The 22,848-nt window shown below is 35.9% G+C and overlaps 1 protein-coding gene and 1 pseudogene across 1 annotated transcript; both read right to left on the bottom strand.

The window, feature by feature from the left end:
* Positions 1 to 8,526: 8,526 nt before the first annotated feature.
* LOC130870273 (olfactory receptor 10AG1-like) lies at positions 8,527 to 9,501 on the bottom strand (annotated as a pseudogene).
* A 9,135-nt stretch (positions 9,502 to 18,636) lies between these two features.
* On the bottom strand, positions 18,637 to 19,596 carry LOC130863128 (olfactory receptor 10AG1-like). Its single transcript, XM_057753049.1, has one exon. It carries the CDS (start codon positions 19,594 to 19,596, stop codon positions 18,637 to 18,639), a length of 960 nt encoding a protein of 319 aa, XP_057609032.1.
* Positions 19,597 to 22,848: the final 3,252 nt, after the last annotated feature.

Below are 22,848 nucleotides of genomic sequence, written 5' to 3'. Positions count from 1 at the left end.
ACATGATGAGCAAATTTCCTGGATTTGCAAAGTCATTGTTAAAGTTTTAAACCCATGATATAAATTAATAAGACAAAGCCTAGGACTTTTTATGGTAAGTGATTCATTTGGTAAGTCATATTTAGACAAAACTCTAATATGTAAAAGAATATGAGCATTTATTATTTTATTTCAGGTTCATTGTCAGTCTGCCAGTGTCATTTCAAATATGGCTGTCACTAATTCATGAAAGTAAATGATATTATTTCCAATAAATTATATAGCAAAGTATGACTTTCTATCTTAGACAATTTATCATATCAGAAGTTCTGTTTTGATAACAAATATTATACAGAGTTAGATAAAATGTGACATAGAATGAATTGAAATTTATGATAAATATTTCATACATAGTTCTACAGGCAAATTAGTTTCAACATTACAGGTAAAGTTTAATTTTGAATAGTCATCTTTGTAAAATAAAAAATTTTTGAAATTTTATTATAGACATGTAAAAGTATAGTTAACAGCTACAGATGAATAATGTTCTAGTGAATCATTTAGATAATAACTCAGTCAGAATTTTGTAATAGGATATAAATAGTAACAGAAACTAAACCAAGCAAAATAATACTGCATCTAAGAAAACAACCTCATTCATGAATATGTCATCACTAGCAGGGTAAATTAGCAAGAGAGTCACAGAAGTGGTTGATGCATTAGGAACCACACAATGTTGTAGTGAGGCTACTTGTTCATTTTTCCGACCAGCCAGACTCTGAAATATTCACACAGAAACTATATTATTTGCAATACTTTTTGGTTAATAGCTTAAGCTCATTACTAGGTAGTTCTTACATCTAGAATTAACCTATTTCCATTATTTTATATTTTACTATGAAGCTCAAGGTCTACTGGCAAGTTTCAAACCGGCAGCTTGAGTATTTCCCCTCTGGTGGCCACATGGCTTCTCTTTGACTCTGCTTTCTTTCTTCCAGCATTCAGTTTAGTTTTCCCACCTCATTCTATTCTGCCCTATCACAGGCTAAGGTAGAATCTTTATTCATTAAGCAACAAAAGCAACACATATATGAAGGACTTCCCACACTAACAAAATAATATAAAGTTTGTGATGCTGGCCCTACCTTTATTGGAATTTCCCTGATCCAAGATCCAACCACAAGCTAGGAGTACATACACAGAGTGTGACTTCTGACTACAGAACAGTAGAGAAGACTGCAAATGCCTACATAATGGTCATATATTTTCACAGACAGGGGAATGCTCTCTGTGGGCCACAGAATAAGAGTGAAGTACATTTGCACAGCACAGCCAGTGAAAGAGATGATTCTTCTCTAAGTCTCAAGGTTGAAGACTATACTAGGAAGAGTAATTAATATATAACATATCTCTAAAAAAAGTAGCTATGGTAAGGAGTATTGTTGTGATTAGCACAGTGGTACTGTTGCCCAATAATATAGTGTAATATTTGAAAATGAACAGTCCGCAAAGAAATCACTGGACCTAAGAAATATAAGAAAATTCCAAGACAAATTCCTTTAGGTCCATTCTATTTTCTTCTGGAAGTTTTGGTAGGTGATTTATTGTGGAGCAGATTCAGTTACTACAGATTATATAGTTTCCTTTTAGGGTAAGAAGTGCTTAATCAGACATTAGATCATGAATATCAATTTCATGATCATAGTAATTATTTTCTTCAGTAAAATGCAAATATCACTTTAACAGATTTAGAATCTATACATAATTTACAAATATGATCCTTTTATAAACATTTATTTTGAAATTCTAATTTTTTCCTTCCCACTTCTCCCTCCACACGCCACCATATATGTCACATTTGTTCCCTTCAAATTTATGACCTTTTTTTATAATAATTGGCATCACATTCATATATGTATTTGTATATAACATATATTCTCAGCATGGTCTGTTGATTCTATAAGATGTTCCATGCACATATGCTTTCATGACTGTCAACTTGTTGCTGGACATCTGGTTGATGTGTCTTTCCTGGTTGAAGTCTTTTTCTGTGCTCCCTAAAGTACTCAGCTTATCAACAATTTGACAATTAAAACATTTGGATTATTTGTTTTGTTCGTTTTTTTGTTTTTTTAATTTATTTTATTATTATTATTACAAATTTTCACCTCCTCCCCTCCTCTCATTTCCCTCCCCTAACCCCACCCCCCCCTTTCCAGTCCAAAGAGCAGTTAGGGTTCCCTGCCCTGTGGGAAGTCCAAGGACCTCCCTCCTCCATCCAGGTCTAGGAAGGTGAGGATCCAAACAGACTAGGTTCCCACAAAGCCAGTACATGCAGTAGAATCAAAACCCAGTGCCATTGTCCTTGTCTTCTCAGTCAGCACTCATTGTCAGCCACGTTCAGAGAGTCCAGTTTGATTACATGCTCCATCAATCCCAGTCCAGCTGGCCTTGGTGAGTTCCCAATAGATCAGCTCCACTGTCACATTGGGTGGGCGCACTCCTCGTGGTCCTGACTTCCTTGCTCATGTTTTCTGTCCTTCTCCTCATTTTTACCTTGGGAGCTCAGTCCAGTGTTCCAATGTGGGTCTCTGTCTCTATCTCCATCCATGGTGCCCTCTCCTCAGATGCTCAAGGAACAATTTCCTCTCTGTATTCTAGGAGAGTTTTGTGGCAATGTGTTACCTGACAGTATAATTCCTAGGGGCATGATTGGTGTGGCCCCTGGAAACTCCATGTGAATTATGCAACATATAATTTTTAAGCAGTCTCATGCTTTTAAGTTAATTCTTTTGCTCATCAAGAAGTCTTTTGCATTTCAGGTACCCTCTCTACTGTTGTTTAGGGTCTTAACTGGAGTCATTCTTGTTGATTCCTGCAGATTTCCCTAGTGCCAGTTTTCTTGCTAGCCCCATAATTACTCCCTCAATTAAGATAACTCTTTCCTTGCTCTTTCCCCTGTCCTTTCTTCGTCTTGGACATGTAGTTTCCTCATGTTCTCCTCCCCATTCTCTTCCTCCATTCTTCTTCCCCTTCTGCCCTCTCTTCTCCTCATCTACACTCTGATATTCTCAGGAGATATTGCTTATTTCCCCTTCTCAGGGTAACCCATGTATATCTCTCTTAGGGGTCCTGAACTAGCCTTCCAAAGTAATCAAATTGAAATCTACCTTAAATATAATAAAAGAAATTTTTCAATCAAATGATTGTAAGCAGATGCAGAGATTCACAACTAAGCACTGCGTCAAGCTCCCAGAAAACAGTTGAAGAAATGGAGGAGTATTAATAAGAGCAAAGGGGTCAAGACCATGATGGAGATACCCTCAGAAACACCTGACCTGAGGTAGTGGGAGTTTGCAACAGTAGGGGAAGCTGCATAGGACCAAACTAGACCCACTGAATGAGAATTACAATTGTGTAGCAGAGGAAGTCTGTGGGATCATTGGCAGTGGGACCAGGATGCATCCCTAGTGCTTGAACTGACATCTTGAAACTCATTCTCTTTGGAGGAATGCATTCATCAATGTAGATATAGGGGGGAGGGCCTTGGTCCTGCCTCCAATTGATACACCATACTCTATTGACTCCCCATGAGAAAGCTTACCCTCCCTGAAAAGTATATAGGGGCCTGGGTAAGGAGAAGGTGTGGGAAAGGGGGAAGAAAGGAAGTGGGATATGGAATTGTCTCATAAAATGGGATTTATTTCTAGTCCTCCAGTATCCTGTTACAAGCCACAGTTTTATAAAGCAATTGCTCAGTTATCTTTTTATGAGTGACTTATCTGAACCCAGGTTTTGGGTAAAAGCTGAACCAAAAAGCAAAGCTTTTTGGAGTTACTGCTTTGTAAATAAGTGTCTGTCCTTTGCTGTAAATTTTTCAGTGTAGCTGAACTCTCTTTTTGTTACATATTTGTAAATGAATGTTCACAGTTCAGAACTATTTGTGGAAACAGTTTCCACTGCCAGGCCTTCTTCTTCTCTCCTAGATAATCGCAGAGTTCTTCCTTCCTGCAGTTATCTTTATCAGTAGGCATTTGGGTCCAGGCATGGTGCATCCCACTTAAACTTTCACAGATACTCAAGGACATAGAATTACTACCTGCCCAAGCTGCTACTCTGGTTTAATCCCATGTTGTGATCCTTGTGCTTACTTTGACCTCTGCCTACAGGTGCTTTAATTCAGGAAATTTAGGGCTTGTGTTTTACCCTCAAGGATGACAGAGGAGAGAATTAACTGCAACCCAGAGAAAGACCCACAGCACCCACAGTCAGAGCCACTGAGAACAGCAGAGCCTGGAACTGATAATTTAGAGCATTGGTTTCTTCTTTGCTTAGAGAAGTAAGTCTCACTCCAGACTAGGCCCATAGAAACTGCAGCATCTGGTGTCTGTGCTAATCTTATTAAGAGTCATGGCTTCCACCTGACTGTTTATACAGGTTGTTTGGTTACCCAATTCTGTTCATGCTCAGAGAAGAAGAAAAAGTGCACAATGATTTAAAATACAATTCATGTCCTATTCATAATTTTACTGAAAATAAACATTTTAGCTTTTACCTAAAAGTGTAGTATAGCACACTAACCATCCTCTCTAGAAATTCATGATGATTTAATTCCTTTCTTAACTAACTTTCTCCAATAAGGAGCTCACTAGATTTGTACTAGCCACTCCCATGTACCTATGCATGTGTGAAAACCCGAACCTGATTTACTGGGGGTTAGAACAAATTCCATTTTGAGAAAGAAATTCCATTTTAGACAGAACATAATTAGGGGGGTTAACGTAGTCCAGTAAAGTCATAAACATTCCCAAGAAACTGTGCCATTCCTGGTCAAAGTGACCCAATAGAGTTTCTAAACAACAACTGCTTGATTCAAATGTCCTTGTAGGTATCTGATTAACTGCTGTTTTAAAATTCTTGTCTGTTGACAATCACTGTTTGAAATTTCCCTATATCCCAACCAAAGAATTAAGAAATTGCATACTTTTACAAAACCCCAAAATGCCAAGGCTTGTGTCATCCTGCTTGCTGTTTTTACCTTTAAAAGCCCTTACCCTGAAGCCCTGGGAAATGTTCTCCCACACCCGCTGTCTCAGAGTGTTGAATTATATTCTGAGTTAGCTAACTTGTAATCAAAATACCCCAGTGTGATTGCATAAGACACTGGTTCTGTGGTGGTCTTGTTTGGGTGTCCTGTGACATGGCATACCATTTGAGAGCTTATCCTGGATATCCAAAGACCCACCGGACCACATCAGGACAGGTTTCTGATAAGCTCATAACTTTGTTTATCTTAGTCTTTGGCTCGTTTTGGGGCTCATGTTGGTCCTTTAATTTCCTGAAGCACACAGAATATGTAAAGTGGTTACAGTCAGATGAAAAGTTAGTTACAGTCCCAATTGTGTTGCTAGGCCACCAGCGCAGGTGTTGAGGGTTGCTGGGACCACGGATGATCCAAAAGACATTATGGACCCCGAGGAGGGAGATCATGGGTTCAAGTTTCATCTCCTTTTGGAGGGAGACCATGGGTTTGAATCTCACCTCCCTGTGGAGAGAGAATGTGGGTTGAGTCCCAACACCCTATGGAGGAATCCCCCAAGGTTCATTTGATCGAGGATGAGAGAGCACCTCAAATCTGGGCAGTTTTGTCATAATTGAGTTGAGCCAGCAGGATTTCTCCCACTTGAGAATGCCAATCTGTCACTGTTTTTTAATTTTTTTCTTTGTCTTATTGGAGTTAACTCTCTACCTGTGCCCTCGGTCTTTTCTGATGTTTGTGTTTGTCTGTACTCATGTTTCTAATGAACTAAGGCTATGGTACAGATGGATTCTTTCACTTTCTCTTACTCACTACCTGGACAGAGCTTGCCTATGGGGCAAAGAGAAAGAGAGCAGCATGCCCCTTTAGCAGAAAGACAGCAAGAGCAGAACAGCTGAAAGGGGCTGACCATGCAAATTGGAGCGCTGCAGTGGTACCAGAACCTGGAAGAGGGCAAAGCGTTTGGGAACAGTGGGCGCTGAGTGCCCACCACCTGACCTTCTGAATGTTTGACTGGGAGCCCCAAGTTGGTAGAGGGGGCTGCACAGCACCCACGACTGAGGAACACTCCTTGGGAGGTGTCAGGGGCCTGGGCATGCTGTGGGATGCTGCAGCTTCAGGCTGCTTGCAGATTTGCACAAAGCACCCAGCTGCCTGAGCCCTCACAATCCCAGGGTGGCAATGGTGCACTGCCCTGGAGCTGAGGACTTTGTGTTCACTCGTGGAGCCATGGCCTCGTTGTAACCGGCCCCAGGATGATGGCAGCAGAACCATTAGGGGAGCCCGGCCTAGAAACCCACCCATGGAGTTCAGAGATTGCATGGCTGGCCAGTGTGGGTGCAGCAGTGCAAACAAACAAGGGTTGGGATAGTGTTGTGCACACACGAGGGTGGAGGGGTGCTCAAGTTGTGTTGGGGGGAGTGGGATTCGAGTAATCCTTCACCCCACTGCATGCCCTGTCTCTGTACCTTGAGGGTCATCGCCAACATTAGGAAGGGGGGAGGGACCTGTCGGAGGGCACAGGGCAGCTGGAAATTGACTTCTTGCAGTTGAAAAATGTTTGAATATGAAATGGAGTATCTGAGAATGTGGCCAAAGAAGGGGGATATTATTTAGAGATAAACACTTTACATTAGTATGAATGTTGGTCTATTGATACAAATACCTACTCTTGTTTAAGGTATTATGTTTATTATAACTCATTAAAAATGTAATATATAATTATAATCATCAATTAATAGTCACCTATAATAATAAAATGCATAGTCATGTCTATTAGGCTTTCTAGATGTACAGAGATATATTTAAAATGGATAGAAATTCTTCAAACATCTCAAAGACCTACAGAATACAGCATTTAAAATATTTTAAGAACTTAGACTTTTTGTTTCAACAGTGAGACATTTCTTCTTCTGTCTGCACCAATTATTTCAGAGAAGTGAATGGACATCGAAGAAACTCATTATGGAATTTGTCTTCAAGGTAACAAGTCGAGCCCTTTGGGCAAGAAGCTGTTCTTGCCTAGACTGTATAACGGTATGTTGTATAGACTAGGCATATAGAACCCATAGAAAAGTTACTGCTGAACTTTCCAAAAAATGTGATGGTCCTTCAGAGTTCCTGCTTCACAGAAGAAAATGTCAGACACTCTGCTAAACACAGAAGAAAGTAACTGATGAACTTTTCCAGTACAAGGCAGAACAAATCTTCAAGTTTCCTGCTTTACTGAAAAGTTTGCCAGATATTGCGGGCCTATAGACTGAAGATGGATGCCCCAACATTACAAAAGAACTTTGGGTGACCATCCAGGCAGTGAGATGTCTGTGTCATTTCTAGAACATTGGAAGTTGCTTACAATATACTTTTTGTTTAGGTAATATTATACACTTCTGGGATCGTTGATGGAGTTGAATATCAGATAGTTAGAATTTTTGTTTTCCTTAGTTATGATATATTAAACATAAAACGTTAGAGTCACAAAAATAGGATAGATGATAGAGTATTTCCTTAATTTGTTAAATGTAAATGGACTAAATATGGTAACTTTGATTCTTGTTTAATCACTGTTTTGCATATGTAATTTTACTATGTCAAAATTAAAGCTTTCATTTCTAATTAAATAGAAAATGTGATATAAAGTGGGATATCCTTCTGTATATATTTTGTTTTTATTGGTGAATGAATAAAGCTGTTTTGGCCAATGGCATAGCAGAATAAGGCCAGGCAGAAAATCTGAATACAGATATATACAGAAAGTAGGCAGAATCAAGAAGATGCCCTGTAGTTGATGAAGGCCGAGGACGCCAGAACCTTACCAGTGAGCCATAGCCTTGTGGTGATACATTTATTAATAGAAATGGGTTATGATGTGGGGACTCATTCTGTATGCTCTGAATATGTTTTATTACCATTGGTTAAGAAAGAATCTGCTTTGGCCTACAGCAGGTCAGAATATAGTAAGGCAGGAAATCCAAGCAATGAAAAAGGAGGCAAGCAGGAGGAGTCAGGGAGATGCCATGTGGCTAGGAAAGGAGGACACCAGAGTCTTACAAGAAAGCCCCAGCCTCATAGCAATTCACAAATTAATAGAAATTGACTAATTTAAGATGTGAGAGCTATCTAGAAATGCACCTGAGCCATTAACCAAGAAAAGTTGTAATTAATACAGTTTTTGTGTATCTGTTTGAGAATGGGCAGCCAGGAAATAATGCACAGTTTCCTATTACAGGGGTACCTTAAGATATAAGAGCTATGCAGGGATACGATGAGCCATTTGCCAAATAGTGTTGAAATTAATATAATTTCTGTTTGATTATTCGGGTCAGGGTGGTCAGGAAATAAAAGTACAGTTTCCATTTACAGAACTCCAAATTTCATCAAACAAATTTTACTTGACATGAATACTTACACAATATTAATTATTATAGTTGAACATTCAGAAATGAATTTAACAATTCTGCTGTGCATCATATACATGCAAAACATATAAGAAATCCATTTTTGTAATTTTATGTGGTCTCATATATTGATAACTTAGTTTGTAATTTTTTCAGTGCTACCATGATGTCCTTATTTCTCAGTGTATATATGATTGGATTCAGCAGTGGAATGAAAACGGTGTAGAAAAGAGACAGCAGCTTCCCCATGCTTTCTGATTGACTTGATTTTGGTATGACATATGTTATAATAGCTGTTCCATAAAACAATACCACAACTATAAGATGTGATGAGCAGGTAGAGAAGGCTTTAGACATTCCTCCAGCAGATGAAAGATTTAGAATGTTGCAGATTATAGGAGGCAATGATCAACAGAAATGGAACCATGATAAAAGCCACTGCAGCAACATAGATTGCTAAATTATTCACAAATGTATCTCCACAAACAAGCTTAAGTATAGTGGGGATGTCACAAAAAAAAAGTGATTAATTTTGTTAGATCCACAATAAGGCAAAGAGAAAATTTGATAAGTTTTCCCAGTCACAACTGGAATGATACTGACCCAGCAAGCAGCCACAAGCTGCACAGAGATCTTACTGTTCATGATTAGTGGATAGTTCAGAGGATTACAAATGGCCACATAACGGTCATAGGCCATGACTGTAAGTAGGAGGCACTCCATTCCTCCAAACATGATGACAAGACAGAGTTGTAAAGCACAGGAAAACAATGGAATAGTGCCTTTCTGTGTACAAAGATCCATGAGCATCCTTGGGATGGTGACTGTTACATAGCAGATTTCCACAAAAGAGAAGTTGCTAAGAAAAAAATACATAGGGGTCTGTAGAGCAGGGTCAATTCTTGTTATTAGTATTATAATGCTATTGCAGAGAAGAGTAGTCAAATACACAAGCAAAAATATACTAAAAAGCATCCAATAGAGATAGGGAACATCAGAAAATCCTAAAAGAATGAATTCTCTAATTGTAATATTTGAATATTCTAGTTTACTTTGCTCTTCATCTGTAGATAAAACAATTTCCATATGTTTGATGCATTTATTTTTTCAAGTCCACAAATGTCTTATGTTGGCTGGATGAGATGAATGAATATATTTATGCGTTTTTAAACATAATTTATGAAAATTTTGCTTTTTAACTACAGCATAAAATTTTTGACAATCAAAAAGCACCAAGTATGTAGTCAAAATAAGCCCATGACATGAGATTTATTTTACTCATGTAACATATAGACTCAGCTATATTTCAACAAGGTTTTAAGATGCATACATTATAAATACAGGAACACTGTAAGAAAATTATATCTTTGTACTTCTCCTTTGTTTTTCTATTAAGCCAGAAGCAACTTTATTCCAGAAAAAGAAAAAAATCTCCTTGGGGTACACGAAGCTTATCAGCTACAGCTGTGACCACAGGTAGAGACGGGCTTCTGTAGCTGTGGCCATGGACAGTTTCCAAACTCCCCTTTGTCTGATGAAGCAAACATCAGACATGAACAAAAGAATTTTTACAATCTTGAGATCAAACTCAGATATAAATTACTTTAAAAAAAAAAACCCATTTGTATTAATAGGGTTTTTCGGTTAAACTAGTGTTTGTATTTAGCCCATTGTTACTCTCTGGCATTCCTGATGGTGTTTACCAAAGCTCTCTAGTCCCCTAATATGGCCAGTTTTGCATTCCAGAGAAGAGTATGGGACAATGCACAACCAAAAAGTCACATACATTCTTTCATTTAAACAATAACTTAGATCACGTCAGTTGCTGGTCATGAGTGACTGGGGGATATCTAAAAGCTGACCCTCAGCATACAGAGTGACTCTCAGTTTGCAGACGGCCACTTAAACCTTGCAGAGCTATGGGTTGTACAGTAAAGTAGCCCATTGTTAATAGTTAATTAGTGAGAATTTAATACAAACTTTTTTGTTTTTGTGTTTGTAAATTACCTTTCCTTCATTTTTACCAATATAAAGTTTTTAAATCCACAGATTTTATTTGAAGAGTCTCTTTAACTCTTATTCAAAAGAAGGTCTTATATCTTTCTTTGTGAATTCCACAGGTTGTTATACTGAGTACAACGAAAGTTAAATCCATGGTTATATGGTTGCAACTTTCAGTTTTGAGCTTGCTGCCTTGAAGAGCAGAGTTCACAACTCCATAAACGCAAGATAATGCCTAGTGGTTGGGAAAGCCCTAGTAAGATTCCACGATATAAAGACAGACAGGGTGTACACTAAGCTGATGTCTAGACTAGCCATCTCATTGAGTTCTGGGATTCTCTGTGACATCATAAGTGAGCAAGTTAAGTAGAAAAGCAACTGTGAATTATTCCTTGCATCAAAATCTGAACTCTGCAAGCATGCATACTCATAGATATTAGGAAAAACAAGGAAAAAAGAAAGCAAAAAGAAATGACATTAAAATGAGAAATGAAAAAATAATCTGCCAATGTCAATTTTCTCGAAGCAAATTTTTATTATATAAAAATTCTCATAATATTTCTTTGTATAATCATTCACTGTGATAATTATTATAAACATGACCACGAGAATGTTCTTCTCTAACTTTTTCCTTTAAAACTATCTTATTTCCATTTTCATGGCAGATTTTCCAGTTATGTTATTCAGTGATAAAATATGTATGTTTTGTCTAACTTCTCTTCTTTAGTATTTATGTTAAAACTGGATCTTTCACCAACTGTCTTGGTGATTGTTCAATGTACATTAATATGAGCAAAAATAACTGACAAAATGAATCTCTCTTATTGATTAGCTTTTCTTTTGTATAATTGGAAGAAATCAACAAATCTAAGGACACCTTCTAAATAGTTGTTCTTTAATAGCACATGGTAAGTATTTAGATATTTCCTATCCTAGCATTCCATTTGCCTTCTAGAGTCATTCAATGATTCATTTAAATTACAAGATTGAAGAAGCTGAATTTATGGATCAGCATTAATACCACAGACTGCTCTTCCAGATGACCTAGATTTCATTCTGAGAACTCACAAGGTGACTCACTAGCATCTGTAATGTTAACTTCTAGAAATCTGATATAATCTATTGACCTCCACAGACACAAGACATTCATGTGGCCCACAGGCCTACACGCAAAGAGTCATTAAAAATGTAATAAATTAAAATTTAAAATAATAAATTGGTAGATACATATGATCTCATGCTCTTGTATTATTAAATTTCTCTATGCAACTTTCAATATATATGCAATCAGTTCTTTTACCAACAGCATAATTAGTACAATTTGACAAATATCTAACTTAAATTACCACAGATTGACTCCCAATGCTAGGATTAGAAATATCTAAATACTTATAATGTGCTGTTAAAGAACATTAGAAAGTGTCATTAGATTCGTTAATTTCTTCCAATTATACAGAAGAGTAGAGTTATGTGAGATATGATTAATGGGTAGATCATTTTCAGAGTAAGACTTAATCTGTGGCATTTTAAGATCATCTTGACCTAGAAGGTCAGAGTTATCTTTGGTAAATAGTGTAAGGAAAACACTTGATCTTACCTCTACACATCCACTTTATATTGGCAGTGGAAGTAAATGGAAATTTTATCTTTTGTATTTTATATGTTCTTGCTTTCTTCAGGCAGTTGCACTGACTCCATTATAATTATTTTGGTTCCAGATAGAGATTGTTATTTAAGAAAGACAATCAACCCCCTGGGGAACATTTCTCCTTGCATCAAATTAATTTTAGGATACTATTCATAATTAATTTCTGGGAAACTGATATTAATCAAATTTATGTTCTTCTATTATCAAAATATCAGAATACTTTTATACTACTGACTCTAGCTTTTTACAGTATCACTTTTTGGATCTAGAAATCACAGTTGTTGCTCCTTTCTCAGCAAACAATTAAAAGACAGCTCAAAAACATAAAGTATTTGGATTCTCTGAGTATTTTTCATCTTTTCATGAAAGTTAAGCCAGAGCAGATGGGAACTGGGATCACTAGTTTTCCTGGCCCAGATGGTTAGGTTTGGGTTCCAGTTCCTAGAGCTAGAATACTAATCCCAGCTCTGGCTTTAGCTGGTCGATCTCAGGTAAATGGCTTTTTTGTAAATTCATGCCCCATAATGTGGGCACCAAAATGAAGATTGGAAAAAAAAACAAAAAACCAAAACCTCAGAGAGAGAGAGAGAGAGAGAGAGAGAGAGAGAGAGAGAGAGAGAGAGAGAGAGAGAGAGAGAGAGAGAATTTGGGGATCAAACTGAAAGTCAGAAAAGCAAAACAGTCAAACACTGATTCTTACCTCAAACTCAGTCTGGAAATGGTGATCCTGCCTTTAGGAATCTCAGACTTAGACTGTCTCAGTACTGTATTCTATTTTAAAATCTTCTGTAGGACTGGGATTTAGGGCATGCACTTTTGGTATTAAAGTTATGAACCTTTTGGTTATTTGGCAAACTGATGGGGCTACTGGGATTATAGGTATGTGTTACCATTTCCTGTTACCATTAACAGTGGGACTGTTTTACTCTGTAATCTTTAGGCAAGCTTTATTTATTGAAGTATAATGAGATTTCACTACACAGGGAGAACTTCTCTTTGGCATTATCTTACTGTATACAAAGTTTCCTTGTGCTTGCCACAGGAATTGTGACATTATTTTTTTAATCTGGTGACAGAAATAGTTTATTTATATAAATATTGGTGAAAAGATATGTTTTCTCATATACCTTTTAATAAAATATGAAAAGCTGCTGGAGACAATTTTGTATAGTTATTGATTTTTACTTTAAGGGCAGCAACCCAACTCATATCTCTGTTTTGACCCTACCAACAATAATAATGAATGCATAAAAGTAGCTTCATTTTTTATCCTTTCTTCATAAACATAATATTGATATTAATATCATCCATATATTTATACTGAATCTATAAAAGTGGTATTTCCACACCCTTTTAAGGATATTATATACCTAACTCATTTGACCAGTTATAATCTAGTTACGATTTTTTTAGTAACAAAACTTCATTTTCTGTTTTATTATTTTTTCATTGGATAACTCTTTGTTGTTATCATTTGCAAAAGCATCACATGCATTTTGTATTTATTTTGTTTTATTTTTAAGACATTGTTTCTCATGTAGCCTCAGCAATCCTGGAATTTGCTCTGTAGACCAGGCACTGGCCTTGAACTCAGAGATACACCTGCCTCTGTCTTCTTAGTACTGGATTTAAAAGCAGAGGTATTTTGTATAATCATTGACAAATGTTTCATTTAGCACAGGTTTTCATTTCTTCCATATCTTATTTAGGATTGAGTTGGTAATACGAACACTTACTTTTTTTAAATTTATTTAAAATTTTATTAAAAATTTCCTCCTCCTCCCCTCCTCCCACTTACCTCCCCTTCCCCCCACTTCTCTCCTCCTCCCTCTCCAGTCCAAAGAGGAGTCAGGGTTCCCTGCCCTGTGGGAAGTCCAAGGTCCACCCCCTCCATCCAGGTCTAGGAAGGTGAGCATCCAAACAGACTAGGCTCCCACAAAGCCAGTACATGCTATAGGATCAAAACCCAGTGCCATTGTCCTTGGCTTCTCAGTCAGCCCTCACTGACCGCCACGTTCAGAGAGTCCGGTTTGATCACATGCTAGATCAGTCCCAGTCCAGCTGGCCTTGGTGAGCTCCCATTAGATCAGCTCCATCAACTCAGTGGGTGGACGCACCCCTCGCAGTCCTGACTTCCCTGCTCATGTTCTCCCTCCCTCCTTCTGCTTCTCATTTGGACCTTGGGAGCTCATTCCAGTGCTCCAATGTGGGTTTCTGTCTCTATCTCCATCCATCTCCAGATGAAGGTTCTGTGGTGATATGCAAGATATTTATCAGTTTGACTATAGGATAGGGCCATTTCAGGCTTTCTCTCCTCAGCTGTCCAAGGAACTAGCTGGGGACATCTCCTTGGACACCTGGAAACTCCTCTAGAGTCAAGTCTCTCGCCAGACTTAAAATGGCTCCCTTAATTAAGATATATACTTCCCTGCTCCCATATCCACCCTTCCTTTATCCCAACCATCCCATTCCCCCAAGCTATCCCCATCCTTCCCTTCTTACTTTTCTCTCCCCATTTCCCCTTACCCCCATTCGATCCCCACCCCTGAGCTCGCAGTATTTGCCAGGCAATCTTGTCTACTTACATTATCCAGGAGGATAACTATATGTTTTTCTTTGGGTTCACCTTCTTATTTATCTTCTCTAGGATCACAAATGTCTTTTTTCAAAATAATTAGAATATGAAATATCCTGCAAATAAGTTTTATTTATATTTTAATGCTCTTAGCACTATTGAGATCTGTTTCCATGAGTCTCTATTTCCTATTCTATAAAGTAGATAGCTAAAGTCTATTAAAACCAATATTCTATTATATACAGGATGTTAGTATATAGCTCTGGCCAGCTGGAAACTTCTTATATTTTCCAGGATGGCCTCAGAGACACAATTTAAGCTAAAGGGAACATGAATTAAAAGAATGTACCCAGCTGTCCTTTACTCTCTTTAAACTTGGGAGCTTTTCTCCATTCTCACTACTCCATAAATAATTAAATAAAAACTCATATATAAGCTAAAATTTGTAACTATTTCTTGGAAATTTAATAATATTTTAATACAATACATGTAATATATATATGTCAAAAGATAAATATCATTTACTTATTTAGGATATAGTCTTTGAAATTTACAGTATGATGCCATTGTCTCTAGTCACTCTGCTCTGCAAAGCTATAACTTACTACCTCCTATCAAACACTCCTGTAGTTATTGTATCCTGATTTTATCTAGCTTCTGGTTACCATGTTTGTGTTCTATAAGAATAAATTGAATATCTATAGATTAAAATATTGTAGAAATAAAAAAGAAAATGAAAATTTAAATTGAGATGCTAAACATTCAAAAATAAAAAGAATGAATTGATCATTGTTATAATTAGCATATTAGGGTTGTACCTATTTATTTATTCATTTAATTATTTATTTTAGTGTGATCTGATATTCTATGCAAAAACTTGCCTGAATAAATTGTGCTCTCCTGAAGGAGTTTTGTAATATTTAGAAAATCACTAGCCTAGAGGGTGGGTTGTCTTCATCTCAGAAGAAGACTTGCAAAGCCACCGAGATACATTTGAAAACCCTGTTTTCCAGTGATATTTCTTGATAAATCTTACAAATATGTTAATACTAAAATTCCATGGAATGCCAATGTTTTTCACATTTCAAAATATAAACAATTAAAAATATTTCTACATACGTTGATTATGGGCATTAAAGAAAAAGGATAAAAATATTTTAAGGAAAAAAATGTTTTTGGAGGGAGGGTTTCAAGACAGGGTTTCTCTGTGTAACCCAGGGTATCCTGGAACTTGTTTGAATGCTAGGATGACCACTAACTCAGAGATCCACCTGTCTCTGCCTCTAGAGTGATGAAATCGAATGTGTGTACCACCAAGTCCATCTGATAAAAGATTGTTTAAACCCATGTGTGGCAGCAGGCTACTCATCCGAGAGTAAGATGTCTTTAACATGAAATATACGTAATGTCAGCTGGATGTAGACCAAGACTGCTCATTCAATTCCCAGGTGCCCAGACCCGAATAATCATACAGAAATTTTATTAATTGCAACACTCTTTGGCCAAGTTATTTACATCTTAAACTACTCCATTTCTATTTTTCTGTGTATCACTATGAGGCTGTGGCTTACAGGAAAGGATCCGGGCATCTTTGTTTTTCAGCATCTGCATGGCATCTCCTTGACTATGCATATTCTCGCACTTTTCTGTGTTTGGATTTCTCACCTGGCTTTAATCTGTTAAGCCATTGACCAAAAAAGCTTCTTTGTTAATCACTGGTAATTAAAAATATTCACAGCATACAGAGGAAAATATCACATCAACTGGATGTTGAATTTTCTTTAATATAATTATATAATTACAAAGCAATTATTAACCAAAATGCATTACAGCACTAATAGTTTTGTTTTACCTATTAATTGCTAACTCATTTCCACATTATAATGGAGTAAACATTTGTCAAAATTAAGATTTCTATTGCAGTGACTAAAATACCTGTCCATAAAGTAAATTGTGGAGGGAAAGATTTATTCAGCCTAAATTCCACAATGCTGTTCATCGCCAATGGTAGTCATGGCAGTAATTCAAATAAGGCAGGAAGATGGAGGGTGGAACTAATGCAGAGGCCATGGAGGGCAGCTGTTACTGGCTTGTTTCCTGTGGCTTATTTAGTCTGTTTTCTTACAGAACTCACAACAAGAATCCCATCGATGGCATCACCCACAATAATGTGGTTCCTCGCCAATTGAGAAAATGCTTTAGATCCAGATCTCATAGAGTATTGAAAACTTTAAAATTTGCGCCAGTAAAGTTTACCCTCAAGGTTCAAAAATGATGCTACTATAAGCCAATAAAATCTCCACACAATCTGTTCTTTCTAACCTTGTATTTTTATTGTTCTTTCTTTTTCTTTATTCTAATTCTTGTCCTGCCTATAATTTCTTAGCTCTCATTCTCTGTCTCAATTCTAATTACAATTTCATTTCTCAGTTGCATTCTTTTTATTCTTTTTTTCTTCGTTTTCCTATCTCTGCTAATTTCTAGGATGCTTCTGCTCCAACTTCTGCTCCAACTTCTCTTAACTCTCTTTGTTCTTACCTAGCTACATAGACCCACAAAAGCCTGCAGGCAGCCCAACTCAGAGACAAGGAAGTTTACAGCCCATAGCACTTTTGCCAAATGTTGCAAAATCTAAGCACATTTTGTATCTGAAGTTTATAGCATTTACTCACTTACTCTAAGCGGTTGGAACAAAGAAAAGACCCAAGCCTCAAAATTACCAGAGGTGCCAGTGGAGGTTTGTCTTCCTCTGGGCTGTGGGTAGATGGTCAATTGTTTTTCTTGAGGTTAAGGCACAGTAGTAAATCTCCTGAATGAAAGTCATCAGTAAACTGAGGTGAAGATGAGCATTAGGAGTTAGGAATCATTTAAAACAAGGCTACTTTGAAATCATTGCTTCTTTACCTACAAGTGAGGTAAAATCAGTCAATGCTTATATTTTCTGTCTATCTGAATAGCAATGAATTTGCAACTTTGGGCACGTAGTAATTGTGTGTCCTTGGATACCTGGGAATTTCTTAAATGGAACATTTTTCATGGACCCTAAACACTGACAAAATGCCTATCAATAAAGATTATTGCAGAAAGGCTGATCCCTGCATTTATGTAGGAGACAGGAGCAAACACTTGATAGTGGGATTGTTTTCACATATACCTAAAGGATGCAATCAGCAAACAGAAAATTCATAGGTAAAATTGTGTCCAGTAAATGTTCAAATAATAATGAACTGTGGGAGATGGATCACAAATTTGTAGCAGAAAAAAAAAAGGCTATTGTGAAGAAACTACAGCAACAGTCACTTTACCCACAAGGCAATAATTCCAACATTCCATACACTGCATTTAAACTTCCATTCACAGTTCCTCACTCTGATGGCTTGACCATGTGAAATGAGACTGATTAAATACTAAATAATCCTTTTGCTCATAGCAATGGACGGATTTTCTCAACTGAGGTTCCTTTCTCTTTACTGCCTCTAGTTTGTGTCAAGTTGAAACTGAACTACCCAGTACAGCATACATCTGCATGATACTTTCATGAAATAGAAAATAGAGCAGTTATTTTGGAATCCTATCATAAAAAGAACTAAGAATTCTTTAATAATTCCTTTGTTACTTATATCAAGAATTTTCTTGAAATTTTATTTGCACATAAATAAGAACTAAAATTTGGAATTAACCTATTGCTTGATAATAAACACTGAGTTCATTTTGCATAACATAAAAACAAGAGCACCCTTCAGAATGACTCAAAATCAAGGTTGTTGAAAAATAATCACAAATACTGTATAAAAAAAGAGTAATGTCTATTGTGTTTTATGTACATGGATTTATATTTAAAAATAATTTTTTAAAGGGGCCATGAAAATGAAGTGGAGCAAGGGTAATGTTACATGGAGTGGGTAAGAAAAAGAGAATAAGGTAAATCAATGACATGTTTGCACTACAATTACAGAAAATAAGAAATTTAAAAAATAAGTCAAGCATGTTTTGCAAGTCAAAACATAAAATGTCTCAAAAGAAACTTTTTCAATGCAATCATAACATCTTTGTTTCTCAAACAGTATATTATGGGATTAAACAGTGGGGTCACAACTGTATAGAAAAGAGAAAGGAATTTGTCTGTTACTGCTGAGTAGCTGGACTTTGGTCTCAAATATGTGATGATACCTGATCCGAAGAATAAAGCTACAATTATAAGGTGGGAAGAACATGTAGAGAAGGCCTTGGCTCTCCCAGTAGCAGATGGAAGCTTCAGAATTGTTGAGATTATTTTTACATAAGATCCAAGTATGAACATAAAAGGAATTGTGACCACTAAAAGGGCAATCACATAAATCACTACCTCTAGCATTAAAGTGTCCTCACAAGCTAGGGTCACTACTGGAGGTACATCACAGAAAAAATGATTCAACTGATTTGATCCACAAAATGGTAGAGAGAAGATCCAATATGTGAACCCTATATGCACAGGAACTCCAAATACCCAACAGCCAGTTGCCAGTTGTATACAGAAACTATTGTTCATGATGACAGGGTAGAGCAATGGGTTGCAAATGGCAACATACCTGTCATAAGCCAGAACAGTCAGAATAAGGCATTCAGTGGCCCCCAAACAAAGGAATAAATACATTTGAGTAGCACATGCTATAATGGAAATGCTTCTGTCTTGTCTGTAGAGACTGGTTAATAATCTGGGGAGAATGACTGACACATAACATATTTCTGAGAAAGAAAAATTTCCAAGGAAATAATACATGGGAGTCTGCAGAGAAGGGTCAGTCCTAGTAATTATGATGATAAAACTATTGCTCATCACAATAATTAAATACATTATCAAGAACACCACAAAAAGAAATTCTTGCAAATTGGGAACATCAGAAAATCCAATTAAGATGAATTCTAACAATATGGAACGGTTCTTTTGTTGGGGAGTTTGTAATGTGGATACATCCATGTATGACAGGTATCAAGGCTATAAGTCATTTACTCCATGGTATTCAAAAAATTTGTGACAAATTGTGTATCAAATCCACAGACCCAGTAGAGATGTCCACTTGTATTTCTTTCCTTGAGTTATTTGCAAGCCTATGTAGTCCCGTTTCCCAAATTTTCGTAGGATACAAGAAAGGATATTTAAAGCCTGTTTTTCATACTCACAATAAAGAATGATGGTTTGTCACAAACCAAAATAACAAGACACAGAGCAACAACACAAGATCTCAATGGTTCAAGCTGTCTATCCTTTGGCTATAAACAGTTGCCTTCAATGTGTAGCACAGTAACGAATGCTATTACCTTGAAGAAAGAAATGAGTTTCTGATCGGTAATATGGAATGAGAAATATATAACACTAAAGATCATGTCAATTTTGCAGAAGTCACATATGAAAAATAAGTATAAGTTCAATATATTGGAAGGAAACAAAAGCTAAAAGAACTAAAAAACAAAAATATAGGATCTAGTGCTTTGATGTAGGCATTGAACATTATCTATAAAAATAATTACTTGGGGTTAGTAATTGTGCCATTTAGTTAAATCTTCCTGAAATCTTGAGTTTTGTACATTCCTGATTCCATATTACTGATTTCTGCTCTTAGAATTTCAAGTTTCTTTATCCACCACTTTTCCCTAAACATTACCATAATTTAAAACCTGACTCGGTGTTTTATTTTTATTAATACTGAATTTCTGGGAGTGACTAAAACTTTGAGTGTGAATTTTATTTTCAAATAATTCTAAATTTCCTCACATATTCCACATTAACAAGAGTAAATATAAAAGACTTCAAAAATTTTGGGTAGAGTGTAATCTTATGTAAAATGATGGAAAGAGTAACCTATAATGTCTGGACTTGCAAATTCTAGTTTGGTTTTCTGAAAACTTAGAATTTGTTTATTTGCTTCCTTTTTATAACCATACAATTTTTTTCATTTTAAACCTTCTCAAGAACACTCAATATTTACATAACTTTTCCATATATATTCTTATTTAGATGCAACACAGCACTCATGCAAAATAAATTTGAAAAAAAAAACAAAACAACTTGCACATAGAGAATTGAAGTTTCTTTTTTCCTGATGTTTCTGAGTAGCTGCCTGTGTAGTTCTGAGTAGATGATGATGATTTACTATCTGTCTTCTCTGTATGAAGGATCATAAAGATGCAATTTATAAAATTCCATGTAGCATAAGTGCTATTTTTATAGAGCTTAGAGACTACTATTAGACCAATACATATATAAATATGAAAGAATTTGTAGGAATAAATATAACTATGTATTTAAGATACTAAAATATCAGAGAATGAATGAATTGAAACTTAGCAGCAATGTGGAAAGTTTTGAGAATATAGACTATCATGAATCATTTTTTAAGTTTTTATTTTAAAAATATGAAATATGCTTTCTAGAAGAAAACAACTTCATTTTCTTAATTGGCTTTCTGTTCTAATAAATAATTAGTTCTATACACAGGTGAGCATTTGTTATATATTTACAAAACTATTGAAGGGATGATTCCTCATTGGCTTCAACAACATGCTAATAAAGTGAATTAACAATGAGTGATTTATAATGGAAATTAGGTATCTAATTATATCAAATTTTCTACCTTAAATTTACTGTCTAATGTATCAATACCCTCACTATTATATTTGGTTTTTGCCTTTCCTTCAAGGGGAAACATCAAGCTCAAGTGGTTATTTTAGTTCAGGAATAGCATGGGCTATGAACTGTCTGATCTGGATAATAACAGCTCTAGCCTCAGTAGTGTTGACTTTATTGCCTACTTCTTATTTCGCATTATCATTATCATTTTAGCCCACGTTATCATCCCACATGTGTATTCCCTTGTTCTTCACTTTATGAGAGTAAAAAATGTGAATCAGGAAAAATACTAAGCTTAGCGTTAATAGCTTATAATACACTGAGTGATATGAAGAAGCAACCACAACTAAGAAAAACCCCTTCTTAAAAATAAGAAAGCTGTCAGGCTGAGTAACTGTATTTTCACCTCATACTAGATGAGGACTTTGTTATAGAAACACAAAAATATTAAATATGTGATCCAAGTCACAATATAAAATATAGTATCCTCAAAAGAACCTAATTTGGTCATTTCTATCATTGGACTTGAGGGACTCTTTCAGGCAACAACAAGTGATTCCTTGGCAGTTTCTAGTTGGAAACCATGGTTCCTACACTATCTTTACTGAAAATGTGTTTTCTCCCTCAAAAGAAAATCACCTTTCCCTGATTACTTGTTTTATTCTTTTATGGCAACTAAGAATAAATTTAAAGAATTAACAGACAGATCTGATTAATCATATTTTGCCCTTCCACTGACAGTTTCTGAGATTTTTCTTATGTACTAAGTGCTGTGTTACTGAGTTCCTTATATGTCTCATTTAATGTGTTTCAAATAAAACAGTTATCTGCAGTTTTTCATGAGTAGCTAAAGGAAAAATGTGGTTAAATAACTTATGTACTATGGAGACAGATGAATTCTGTGTGAGCCTTGTAATCCAAGAGTCCATAATCTCACAGAAAGTTCAAAAACATTATGAAAAACAAAACAGAAAATATTATTTTGGTTTCTATATTTTTAGCAATAGCAATAAATTTCAAGGAATACCAAACAATTTTTCAATCACAAAATGATTTCATTTGAAGTCAAAGTCCCATTATAATAATTAGAGATAGTTTCTTATAGGTATGGCTATCATGTTCAGAATTAAGAAAATTAATCTAATGCAACCAACTGAATTGAAACAATTTTTATTAGGTGTGATAATTTTTGATCATGAGATTAGAAAAAAATCCACTGTAATTAAATAGGTGATTCAAATATTGCTTACCTTTTATATATGCTGAGCAAATAAACATATTACCCCAATTTAAAGAAGAATTGTCTTATATACTATAGGTTATATTTTCATTTGTATTATTCAAGTAATAAATCCAGTCATTTTCCATGCTCTTGAAGCACGTTCTTTAGCCTTAACTATCAAGAAATTATTCCTTATTCATTAAGATACATTTTTTCTCTAAATGCATTATGTGCATAATATCAGCAATATATTCAATGTAGGATAACTTAGAGATCAAATCTGTTTGATTCTGTCATTAGCTTATTGTAACTTTGTCTCTGGGGAATATGCTAAGGGCAGTAGTCTCTTGGCCTTTTCTTCTAGGTTTTGTCGCAATCCT

This window comes from Chionomys nivalis, chromosome 2, assembly GCF_950005125.1.
Source record: "Chionomys nivalis chromosome 2, mChiNiv1.1, whole genome shotgun sequence".
Taxonomy (NCBI): Eukaryota; Metazoa; Chordata; class Mammalia; order Rodentia; family Cricetidae; genus Chionomys; species Chionomys nivalis.
The sequence above is the reverse complement of the archived record's forward strand: the minus strand, read 5'-3'. Positions and strand labels throughout refer to the sequence as shown.

Bases quoted from the DNA above. Each gene is read 5' to 3' on its own strand.
- LOC130863128 (XM_057753049.1), bottom strand. From the start codon at position 19,596: ATGGATGTATCCACATTACAAACTCCCCAACAAAAGAACCGTTCCATA.